The sequence below is a fragment of the Macaca thibetana genome, chromosome 3 (genome assembly GCF_024542745.1).
Source record: "Macaca thibetana thibetana isolate TM-01 chromosome 3, ASM2454274v1, whole genome shotgun sequence".
Classification (NCBI taxonomy): Eukaryota; Metazoa; Chordata; class Mammalia; order Primates; family Cercopithecidae; genus Macaca; species Macaca thibetana.
This window is the reverse complement of record NC_065580.1, coordinates 140,789,069-140,801,171: the sequence shown is the minus strand read 5'-3', so window position 1 is coordinate 140,801,171 and position 12,103 is coordinate 140,789,069. Positions and strand designations below refer to the sequence as shown.

Here is a 12,103-nt window from a genome sequence, read left to right as displayed (position 1 = left end):
ATCTTTGCCATGCCCATTTTCCAGCCCGTGGAAGGTACAACTGAGGTCTTCTCGAGCTGATTTACCCCCGCTACAGAGCTGTGCGCCCAAGGAATTTCAGAGAAAGTTGTTTCTAGGGGAGATGATGAGAAAAGCGATGGGCGGGGAGGTCGAGGTCACGTCCCGCAGCGGCCCCCTGACAGTGCCAGGGTGGTGGCCACACTCAGAGGTCGACCCTGGTCGTTGCGAGCGGCGCTGGGGGAGTCAAAGGTCATGAGAGGAGGGCTCGGACCACGGGGGCGGACGGCTTTGAGCCCAGACGATGGAAGGAGATCCGAGCACCCCCGGGAGGCTGCAGGGGGAGGCGGCCGATTCCCCCGCGAGCCAACTCGGGTGCTCTCCTGGCACCTGGGGGCGGCGGGGAAAGGGGGCGCGGCCGCCTGAGCACGCCCCCTGCTGGGCTGAGCCGCCTCCCGTCCAGTTCCCTCGGAGCCCCTCGGCCCGGAAAGCGGCACCCCCTGGCGGCCTCGGCGCCTCACTGCACCCCGGGCCCCGCAGCCGCAGCCTCGGCCCCGGCCCGATGCTGGGTGCGGACCCGGGGCGCGCCGGGCGCACGGGGTGCACTGGGTGCACGGGGCGGGGGCGGGGGCGGGGGCGCGGGCCCCAGGCTGCCGCTGGGGGGCGCCGCTGCACGCCGCTCCGCCGGGGCCCGGGAGACCGAACCCAGCACCGCCCGGCTGGGCAGGGGGCGAGGGGCGGCGAGGAGTAGACACCCCAAGACCGCGACGGGCTGGCGCCGGGCCCCCAGCGCCCCACGACCTTCCTCCGAATCTGTCCCCGCAGGCTCCGCGGCTCCCGCGCCCCGCGCCCCAGCCTCGCGGCCCCGCGCCGCACGGCCGCTCCCGTTCCGTCCTTGGAGGGTGTGGAAGGGTGGGTTTGGGGCCGGGGGCGGGTCTGGGGGCGGACCCGGAGGCGGGGCTGTCTCTGCGGCAGGGCCCAGCTTCGCTCCCCCCGGTCTGTCTCTGTCTCTCCTCCTCCCTCCTCCTGCTCCGGGCGGAGCCCGGCATGGGGGGGCCGGCGCCCGGCAGGCCAGGTACGGTGATGGAGAAACTGGGGAGGCTTGGTGCAGGAAGGTTGGGGTGGGGGGACAAGGGACAGGGAGGATTGGCGGAGCGAAAGGCGGAGAAGCCCAGGGTAGCAGGACAAGGGGAAGGGGAGGGGTGCCAGGAACCTGGGGCCCTTGGATGGAGAAGGGGGATGAAGCAGGCCAGGTTTGGAACAGGGGAAGGGGGAGGACGGCTATAAGGAGGGGCGCCTGGGAGGAGAAGTGAGGCTGAAGGCGAAAAGAAGAGTGTAGGTTTGGGGGAAGGAAAACCGGAGCAGGTATGGAGGCCGCAGCCCAGAAGATAGCAATGGGGCCAGACTGGAGCCCCCCGGGTGGGATTGAGGGGCGGGGACTGGAAGAGGAAAACCGGGGGCCTCCCAAATCCTGGAGGAAGAAGAAGGTGATTGGGGCCATCAGCGAGGGAGGGAGGCAGAGACCAAACCATTGCTAAAGGGCCAGGGAGCCAGAATCGGGGTGGACCAAGGCCCAGGCCCGGGGAAGGACTGGAAGAGGGGGAAGGCAGGCAGTGGAGATAGATGGATGGGTGGTATTTTAGATACCCAACTCAGGGTGTCTCCCATCCTTCCTTCAGCGTCCCCACCCTGCCCTCATAAGATCCCCCCCTACAGCCCAAGATGGGAGGGAGAGTCTGACCATCTCCCTTTTCCCCAGTGGGGTGCAATGTACGCAAGTAGGCCCTGGGCATAACTCTTTGCCTGTAGGTGTGTCCGGTTCCATGTAGCAGATTTGTGTGTGTCTGGAGGTCTGTGTGTGTGTCTGTGGGTGTGTCTGTGGGTGTTTATGTCTGTGTGCCTGTCTATCCCTAGGTTTCTGTTTACCTATGCCAATCTCTGTGTCTGGTCCTCCGTCTGTAGATGTGGGTCGGTGGCTCTGTGGTTTGTGTGTCTGAATGTGTACTTGTGTAGCTGAGGGGTTGCAGTCCGTTTGTGGGGCCTGTATGGGTGGTGGATCAGGATGTCTTTACACAAGAAGGGAATCTGTGTTGACCTGGTCGCTCCAGAGTGTGTATTTGCGGCTCTGAACACCTTTGTCGGGGTCTTGTGTCTGTCTATCTGTCTGTGGGTCCTTGAAGCTGTGTTGGGTTTTCTGTCTGTGTTTTCCTCTCTGAGGACCCGAGTCATGTCTCTTCTCCTTTTTCTCTCTTTCATTCATCCCTGGCCCCCACCCATCCCACCTTTCTTTTTTTTCCCTTCTCACCACCCCCTCCCCCAACCCAGTGGATCCGGGACCCAGGGAGGGCCGCCCCCCGGGCCTGGTGGCACTGAGCAGGGCCCCCCAGCCCCCACCTCCTGCCCCACGAGATGAACCTCCTTTACCGAAAAACCAAGCTGGAGTGGAGGCAGCACAAGGAAGAAGAGGCCAAGAGGAGGTAAGGCTGTGCCCCAGACCGTTCCCTTTCCTTCCGCACCTCTGCCTGCCCCCTCACTGGGCCACAGCCCTTCTGGGGGCCTGGCAGCCTTGTCATGAGTGAGCTCTCTGCTCTCAGAGTCAGTACGGAACGGCCAGGATTGCACACAGATTGTCCTGGCCCAACTCCTGCCCTCCTGCGGGGGGGTTTACAGCCCAGGAGCACCCTTTTGGTTGTTCCCCATCCCCAGAGGCCCAAGTCACTCCTTCCTGACTCACCTCTGGCCTGTAGCCCTTCTCCTTTCTGCAAATTTGGGGCTGGCTGTGGGCTCTCCTGTCACCTGACCTTGGAAGGGGCAGGCCCCGCCTCCCTCCCAGGGTCTAGGGAAGGGGTCATTTCAGGGGCATCAGAGAACATCCACTTGGCCTCCTCCCAGTTTCCCCTGCTGCAGGAGGCGAGTGGTCAAGTTGTGTGTGTGGTGGGCGGACATGCGGGCTGGGCCTTGCCAAAGAGCCGGGGCAGGGCACGACCCCCGGACCCCTGCATCCCTGTCTGCCTCCTCGCTTGCCCTTCCAGGGACCTGGGGCCTGGCCTCTCCCATCCTTCTCTCCTTCTCCTCTTCACTCCCATTGACTTCACAGCCACTTGGAGCCTGTCAGCCACCTCCCTTTTCCTTCCTCGCAACTGTGGAGTTTAATTCTTGTTGTTAATTAGATTAATCAGAGTGATCGCTGCAGCGATCTCTCCCTAATGAAGGGCTAGCAGACAGGGCCTTAATGAGCGCCCACCCCACACAGCTCTCCTCTCTTCCCTGCCAGCCGCCCCCCCTCCACTCCCCGCAACCCTCCACTCAGACAGAAGCTCAGGGAGAGTGGAATGGAATGGGGGTGAGCCAGGGAGGGTGACAGAGAGAGGACAACACCAGGGGAGAGGGAGGAAGAAGGATGGGCCAGGGGAGAGAGGCTGCTCTGGTCCTGGAGGGACACATCGTGCATCTGGGAGAGGAGGTGTGCCATGGGGGTGTAGGTCACAGTGACTGGGCAGGAGGGGAGACCAGAGGCCAGGTGTGGGCCAGTGTGAGAGTGAGAGGGGCCGAGGAGCTGTGGGGGCAGGTGTGTCTGTCTGTGTTACCTGGGTTTGTATCTCTATCTCTGCACAAGGCTGTCCACATAGGTGCCCAGGCTGGGATCTGCCAGCCCCAGGGATGCTCCCCTGCAGGCATACTCGCCCCTCTTCTCATACCTGCCCCCAACTGCCTTGCCTTTTTAAAGCCCAAGATTCTGCCTGAAGCCCCTTCATTGGTGCCCTGGACCTTCTGGCAACCCTGTCCCCACCCAGGCTCCTGTCCTCCTCCCTGGGAAGCCACAAGGTTGCTGACACCTCTTGGGGCGGAGAAGGGGGAGGCCCAGGTCTGAGGCCCTTCCTCCACTCCATCGTGGCCTTCTCTCCCCAGCTCCAGTAAGGAGGTGGCCCCCGCTGGCTCGGCTGGGCCGGCGGCCGGCCAGGGGCCTGGGGTCCGCGTGCGGGACATCGCCTCGCTACGGCGCTCCCTCAGGATGGGTTTCATGACGATGCCTGCCTCCCAGGAGCACACCCCGCACCCCTGCCGCAGTGCCATGGCCCCACGGTCCCTCTCCTGCCACTCAGTGGGCAGCATGGACAGTGTCGGGGGTGGCCCTGGTGGGGGCGGTGGAGGCCTCACAGAGGACAGCAGCATCCGAAGACCCCCTGCCAAGCCCCGGAGACACCCCAGCACCAAGCTTAGCATGGTGGGGCCCGGGTCGGGGGCAGAGACGCCCCCCAGCAAGAAAGCAGGTGAGATACCCCCTATCTCTCCCTGGGGTGGAGCTGGGAGCTGGGAGGATCTATTCCAGGCCGGGGGAGGCTTGCCGGGAGGGTTCATTCAGGGAAGAACCAAGGAAGTGGAAGATTCCATTCTTAAAAGGAATTGGGGGGGTCCTTTTGGATGGGCCTGAGATGAACCATCCAAGGGCAGGGGACACTCCCTGAAAAGTTCTTGAGAAAGGCGTGGTGGCCTCGGAGGGACAATGAGGGTAGGAGCTGCGGATTCTGGAGAATACATTAGAAAGACTGAGGACTGTGGGACAGACACGATGGCTCACGCCCGTAATCCCAGCACTTTTTTTTTTTTTTTTTTTGAGACAGAGTCTCGTTCTGTCGCCCAGGCAGGAGTGCAATGGCGCGATCTCAGCTCACTGCATCCTCCACCTCCCAGGTTCAAGCAGTTCTCCTGCCTCAGCCTCCCAGGTAGCTGGGATTACGGGCGTCCATCACCACGCCTGGATAATTTTTTGTATTTTTGTAGAGTCAGGGTTTCGCCTTGTTGGCCAGGCTGACAAGGCCAGGCTTGCTGGCCTCAGGTAATCCACCCACCTCGGCCTCCCAAAGTGCTGGGATTACAGGCATGAGCCACTGTGCCTGGCCAATTAGTTGATGTTTTAAAAAGACCAAGGGCTGACTAGTAGAAAAGTAAGCTACAGCTGGGCATGGTGGCTGATGCCTGGAATCCTAGTGCTTTAGGAGGCCGAGGCAGGAGGATCCCTTGAGCCCAGGAGTTTGGTACCAGTCTGGGCAACATGGAAAGACCTGTCTCTATTAAAAAATAAAAAAGAAATGAGGAAGCCTCCTGGGGCTGTAAGTTGAGGAATGTGGGGAAAATGAAGAGGCAGATATGTCCTTGCAGAGGGGTCAAGGGATCAGAATGGGCTCCTCCCACTTGCTCCCCTCATTAAAAGCCTGGTTTATTTTTATCTTTCTTGTCCTGTCCAGGCTCACAGAAGCCAACCCCAGAGGGCCGAGAGTCCAGCCGGAAGGTTCCTCCACAGAAGCCTAGGCGAAGCCCTAACACCCAGCTCTCTGTCTCCTTCGATGAGTCCTGCCCCCCAGGCCCCTCTCCTCGAGGGGGGAACCTGCCTCTTCAGCGCCTCACTAGGGGGTCCCGAGTAGCTGGGGACCCTGATGTGGGTGCCCAGGAAGAGCCTGTGTACATTGAGATGGTGGGGGACGTCTTTAGGGGAGGAGGACGAAGTGGAGGAGGCCTGGCTGGGCCCCCTCTTGGGGGTGGGGGCCCGACCCCTCCAGCGGGCGCCGACTCGGACTCTGAAGAGAGTGAGGCCATCTATGAGGAGATGAAGTACCCGCTGCCGGAAGAGGCCGGGGAAGGCCGGGCCAATGGCCCTCCACCATTGACCGCAACATCCCCGCCACAACAGCCTCACGCCCTTCCGCCCCATGCCCACCGCCGCCCAGCTTCAGCCCTTCCGAGCCGGAGGGATGGGACGCCCACCAAGACCATTCCTTGTGAAATCCCCCCACCCTTCCCAAACCTCCTTCAGCACCGGCCTCCACTCCTGGCCTTCCCCCAAGCCAAGTCTGCTTCCCGAACCCCTGGCGATGGGGTCTCGAGGCTACCTGTCCTCTGCCACTCCAAGGAGCCAGCCGGCTCCACCCCAGCTCCCCAAGTGCCTGCACGGGAGCGGGAGACGCCTCCCCCACCGCCTCCACCTCCTGCTGCCAACCTGCTGCTGCTGGGACCATCGGGCCGGGCCCGGAGCCACTCGACACCGTTGCCACCCCAGGGCTCTGGCCAGCCCCGGGGGGAGCGGGAGCTCCCCAACTCCCACAGCATGATCTGCCCTAAGGCGGCGGGGGCGCCAGCAGCCCCCCCTGCCCCGGCCGCCTTGCTCCCCGGCCCCCCCAAGGACAAGGCCGTGTCTTACACCATGGTGTACTCGGCGGTCAAGGTGACCACGCACTCTGTCCTGCCAGCCGGTCCACCCCTGGGTGTTGGGGAGCCAAAGACGGAGAAGGAGATCTCAGTCCTCCATGGGATGCTGTGTACCAGCTCGAGGCCCCCCATGCCAGGGAAGTCCAGCCCCCACAGTGGGGCCATGGGCGCAGCAGCTGGGGTCCTCCACCACCGCGGCTGCCTGGCCTCCCCCCACAGCCTTCCAGACCCAACTGCAGGCCCCCTGACCCCGCTGTGGACCTACCCAGCCACAGCAGCTGGGCTTAAGAGACCCCCTGCCTATGAGAGCCTCAAGGCTGGGGGGGTGCTGAATAAGGGCTGTGGTGTGGGGGCCCCGTCCCCCATGGTCAAGATTCAGCTGCAGGAGCAAGGGACCGATGGGGGTGCTTTTGCCAGCATCTCCTGTGCCCACGTCATCGCCAGTGCAGGGACACCAGAGGAGGAAGAGGAGGAGATGGGCGCCGCGACATTTGGGGCAGGCTGGGCCCTGCAGAGAAAGGTCCTCTATGGAGGGAGAAAAGCAAAGGAGTTGGACAGTGAGTGAGGGGTGGGGAGTGGGGGCTGGTGTCGGGGGTGGGGGGCAGCTGGGAATGCCTGTGATGGTTTGGGGGAGGTGTTGGAGGGGTTATTTGGAAGTCACAGTCTTGAGTCTGGGATGTTTTCTAGGAGACCAGAGGGGTGGAGGTGAGCAATAGACAGAAAGACGGGGGTCACCCAGTGTGCGCTGGAGGGGCAGGAAGGTCTGGGAGGTGAAGGGGGTCAAATCTGGCCCTGTCCTGCTCTGCTCCCTGCCCCTCCCTTCCTGGGGCTGCAGGGGTGTGTGCTTGTGAGTGTGCGCACCAGGAACTAAACACAGCTGCCTCCCAGCTGTTACCATGGCAACCCGTCCAGACAGGAGGGAGAGGAGAGGAGGCCCCTACCGTTGCCTGGCAACGCAATGCTCTGCCAGGCCTCCTCTCAGAGATGAGCTTAGTTCACAGGCAGCCCTTCCCCCTGCCCTCCTCCTTCTGGGCTCAGGAATTGGGATTCTCACCCTACAGGTCTTGGTCCCAGGGGGATGGTCATTCTGGCCCTAGCTGGAGATGGAGGGGCTTGGAAGCTAAAGCTGGGGTTGGGGAGGCCCCTCTGACCAGGGAAAAGGGTTTGGATGCAGCACATATACATGATTCTCAGCCCCAGGAGATGGTACCGATGGGTGGAAAGGAACAGGTGTATGTGCGTGTGTGTGTGTGGGGGGAGTGTGAAGGAACCCCATCCCAGCTGTTACTTGCAAAAGGGGCAGTTGTGTCTCCTGGTCCACCCATGCTGCAGCATGTGTGACCGGAGGGACAGAAGGATGCCTCCAATGTGCAGGCACACAGCTTTCCTTGTCATCCCAGCAGAGGTCGAGGATGGTGCCCGGGCCTGGAATGGCAGTGCCGAGGGTCCAGGCAAGGTGGAGCGTGAGGACAGGGGCCCGGTGACATCAGGGATCCCAGTGAGGAGCCAGGGGGCAGAGGGCCTGCTGGCCAGGATCCACCACGGAGACCGAGGAGGGAGCCGCACCGCACTGCCCATTCCTTGCCAGACCTTCCCTGCCTGCCACCGCAATGGAGGTGATGTGGCCTGCACACACCTGTGCACAGTGGGGCTGGCTGGGGGATCTCCCGGGGTCTGGCCGCACCTGTCCTGACTTCCTCTCACCTGTTCATGTCCACATCCAGGGCCCTAAATCTTCATACCACATCTCCACCCCCTTTTCCGCCTTGATGAGGCAGGGGCAGCCTGGATCATTCAAGGGCAGGGGACTGGGAACTAGGGGAGGGGCACCTGAGGCTCCTGCGCTCCTCACTCCTCCTTCTTCCACCTTAGACTTCACGGGAGGCTACCGCCTAGGGCGCTCGGCCTCCACCTCCGGAGTCCGGCAGGTTGCGCTCCACACACCCCGGCCCTGCAGCCAGCCCAGGGATGCCCCGAGCCAGGTGAGGCTTGGTTTTTCTTTTATTTGTGAAGGAGCAGGTGGAGAAGGCTTGAATGTGCAAAGAAAAGCAATAAAGGGGCCAGGGCTGGGCACAGTGGCTCATGCCTGTAATTCCAGCACTTTGGGAGGCCAAGGCAGGAGGGTCACTTGAGGCCAGAAGTTCATTAGCTTGAGCAACATAATGACACCCTGTCTATTTTGCTTTTTTAAAGAAGGCCAGTTGCAGTGGCTCGCACCTGTAATCTCAATGCTTTCAGAAGCCGAGGCAAGTAGATTGCTTGAGCCCAGGAGTTCAAGATGAGCCTGGGCCACATAGCGAGACCCCATCTCTATAAAAAATAAAAAATGTAGTCAGGTGTGCCGGCGCAAGCCTGATTTCCAGCGACTCTGGAGGTTGAGGTAGGAGGATGGCTTTACCCTGGGAGGTGGAGGTTGCAGTGAGCCATGATCACGCTACTGCATTCCAGCCTGAGCCACAAGGTGAGACCCTGTCTTAGAAGAAAAAAAAAAAAGGAAGAAAGAAAGAAAGGGGCCAGGCAGGGTGCGGTGGCTTATGCCTATAATTGCAGCACTTTGGGAGGCCGAGACGGGCAGATCACCTGAGGTCAGGAGTTTGAGACCAGCCTGGCCAACATGGTGAAACACTTTCTCTACTAAAAATACAAAAAAATTAGGGCCAGGTGCAGTGGCTCATGCCTGTAATCCCAGCAGTTTGGGAGGCTGAGGCGAGTGGATCATGAGGCCAGGAGTTCGAGACCAGCCTGACCAACATGGTGAAACCCCATCTCTACTAAAAATACAAAAATTAGCCAGGTGTGGTGGTGCGCGCCTGTGGTCCCAGCTACTCGGGAGGCTGAGGCAGGAGAATCGCTTGAACCCAGGAGATGGAGGTTGCAGTGAGCCAAGATCACGCCACTGCACTCCAGTGGCCTGGGCAACAGAAAGAGACTCTGTCTCAAAAACAAAAAACAAAAAACCCCACAAAAATTAGCTGGACGTTGGGGCAGGCACCCGTAATCCCAGCTACTCAGGAGGCTGAGGCAGAAGAATTGCTTGACCCCGGGAGACAGAGGCTGCAGTGAGGCGAGATCATGCCACTGCACTCCAGCCTGGGCGACAGAGTTAAGACTCTGTCTCAAAACAAACAAACAAACAAAAAAAAAACAAAACAAAGGGCCATGCAGGCTGGGGTCTGAGCCAATACAGACTAACAGGAACCCAGGAATGAGAGTGAGGGGGTTGGGAGAGGATCTGGGAAGGGTTTGAAGGTTTGCTTAAGACGGGCAGCAAGGTAGGGCCCAGCTTGGAGATCAGTCAGGGCCACCACTAGCCAACAGCGCACCTTTGCGCAATTTAGGAAAAAGACCTCCCCACTGGGCACCATGTCTTGTGCCTGTAATCCCAGAACTGTGGGAGGCAGAGATGGGAGGATCGCTTGAACCCAGGAGACTGAGGTTGCAATGAACTGTGATCCCACCACAGCACTCTATCCTGAGTGTAAGGGCAAGACCCTGTCTCAAAAGAAATAAAAATAAAGAGGTCAAGCATGGTAGCTCACGCCTATAATCCTAGTACTTTGGGAGGCCCAGGCAAGAGAAGTGGTTGAGCCCAGGAATTCTGTACCAGCCGGGGCGACATAGGGAGACCCTGTCTTTACAAAAAATTAAAAAATTATCCAGACAGGTGGTGCGTGCCTGTAGTTCCAGTAACTCTGAAGGCTGAGGCAGGAGAATCACTTGAGCCTGGGAGGTGGAGGCTGCAGTAAGCCATGGTCGTGCCACTGCACTCCAGCCTAGGTGTCAGAGGGAGAACCTGTCAAAAGAAAGAGAGAGAGAGAGGAAGGGAGGGATCCCGTCTACCCTTGCCCCAGCTGGGCACAGTAGTTGATACCTGTAATCCCAGTGCTTTGGGAGGCCAAGATGAGAGGATCCCTTGAGGCCAGGAGTTCAAGACCAGGATTGGCAACAAAGCAAGATCCAATCAATACAAAAAAAAAATTTAATTTAATTTTTTAACAATTAGCTGGTGTAGTGGTATATGCCTGTAGTCCCAGCTACTTGGGAGGGAGGCTGAAGCTGGAGGATTGTTTGAGTCTAGAAGGTAGAGGCTGCAGTGAGCTATTATTGCACCACTGCACTCTGGCCTGGGCGACAGAGCCAGACCCTGTCTCAAAAAGACAAAAGAAAGAAAGAAAGAAAGGCATCCCTTCTAGGGGGAGCAACTTACAAAACGCGTCTGTCTAGGAAGACTAGGGCGTGACTGGGCCAAAGCTGCCGGAGTTGGATTTCGGCCCCCATGGGCCCCACAGCCAGAGGGAGCCAGCCGAGGCCGTGGGGGGCAAGTAAGGACTTGCTTCTAGGGGAAGACGTGGGTCTAGGCAGTGCGGACCCGGTCCGGTCATGCTGAGGTCCCCGACCCTACCCGCCTTTTCCTTTCTCCCCCGCCGTCTCCCCCGCCCGCGGCACAGCCCCACCCGCCGCTGCCGCTGCCGCTGCCCCTGCCGCCCCTGCCGCCCCAGCCGGCCCGCGAACGCGACGGGAAGCTGCTGGAGGTGATCGAGCGCAAGCGCTGCGTATGCAAGGAAATCAAGGCGCGCCACCGCCCGGACCGAGGCCTCTGCAAACAGGAGAGCATGCCTATCCTCCCCAGCTGGCGGCGGGGGCCCGAGCCCCGCAAGTCCGGCACCCCGCCCTGCCGCCGGCAGCACACGGTCCTCTGGGACACCGCCATCTGAGGCGGGCGGGGGGACCTGGGCGCCTGGACTGGGGCGGGGGCGGGCACGCCTGGCTCTCCCGGGAGCCTCGCCTTGAGAGACATTGAAGGACCACGTGGGAGAGTGCCAGGGAGAACCCCTGCCCTCCACCGTACCCCCTGGGATGGAGAGAGTCTGCCAGGCCCATTGGGCTTAGGGTGCCAACAGCGCTGCTGAGAAACTTGGAGGAGGAGGAGGGTTTGCTTGAGGTTGGGGCGAGGCGCTCTGGCTGTTCTCCCCCCTGGGCGCTATGCGTGTCTCCTCCTGAACCAAGCCAGAGGTCAGCATGGGGAAGGGAGGAAGGAAGGGATGGGAGGAAGAGGGGGGTGGGTGAGCTCAAAGAGAGGGACTAGAGTGCCAGATGGAGGAGCTCTTTTCTAGAGAGCCGGGAGTTGGGGAGGGGGTATTTATTTTGTTATTTATTTCAGTCTGGAGGGCGATTCTGGGCCCTTCTGACCTACTCCTGAGCCGGGAGTGGAGAATCAGGGCCAAGTTTGCACTCTCCCCAGTGCCAATGCCTAAAGGCCCCGCCATCCATGCCACCCCACAGCCAAGGAGGGGTCCGCATGGGGAGTGGACCGAGAGAAGAAGGGGCCCAGGGAAGCAGAGGGCCCAAGACCATTCACAGTATTTACAATTTGCCAGAATTTGGTAGTCAGTGTGGCCTGCTCTGAATCAGGCATCTTATTTAGTATTGGGGTGAGGGTCTAGTGCCAGGGATGGGCGGGATGATGGGGGAGGAGGAGGGAAATTTTAGCGGGTGGGGGTGGGTGGGCAGGGTATTTATTTAAATTAAACAAAACACAGAAGAGATGTCAGGAACTTTTTTTTAATTCCTTTCTTTTCAGAATAATATATTAAAAGACTCATGATCCTAAAGCTGGCTTCTTCTATTTCACAGCGTGCTCTGTCATTCTTACACTTGCTCCTTTTCCCATCTTGCCCCTGGTTGGTGGGAGTTGAAGGTTGTGCGGGGAGGGGTGAGTAGCTGTGGCCAAGTCACAGGGTGAGGTGGAGTTCCAGGTAAGTCTTCGGGAATGCACCAGGCCATGACTCCATTAGCATTTTTTGTGCACAGAATGTGTTTTTCGCATTGCACTGATGCAGAAGGAATATTTGGGCATGAAGCTTGCCTTCAAGCACCTTGTGATCTACTCAGGGAGATAAAA

At 60.0% G+C, this 12,103-nt stretch overlaps 1 protein-coding gene across 3 annotated transcripts; it reads left to right on the top strand.

Moving 5' to 3' along the window:
- The first annotated feature begins 899 nt into the window (after nt 1–899).
- Nucleotides 900–11,813, top strand: NYAP1 (neuronal tyrosine phosphorylated phosphoinositide-3-kinase adaptor 1). 3 transcript variants are annotated; one of them, XM_050783677.1, is made up of 7 exons: nt 900–1,072; nt 2,323–2,474; nt 3,907–4,268; nt 5,244–6,758; nt 7,605–7,817; nt 8,074–8,183; nt 10,650–11,813. In XM_050783677.1, exons 2-7 carry the CDS (start codon nt 2,407–2,409, stop codon nt 10,914–10,916), a joined length of 2,535 nt encoding a protein of 844 aa, XP_050639634.1. In that variant the 5' UTR covers nt 900–1,072; nt 2,323–2,406; the 3' UTR covers nt 10,917–11,813. The 3 variants fall into 3 exon arrangements, with proteins under 3 accessions (XP_050639634.1, XP_050639633.1, XP_050639632.1); XM_050783676.1 differs by having other exon boundaries at nt 7,602–7,817; nt 10,650–11,804; XM_050783675.1 differs by having other exon boundaries at nt 900–1,362; nt 7,602–7,817; nt 10,650–11,804.
- Nucleotides 11,814–12,103: the final 290 nt, after the last annotated feature.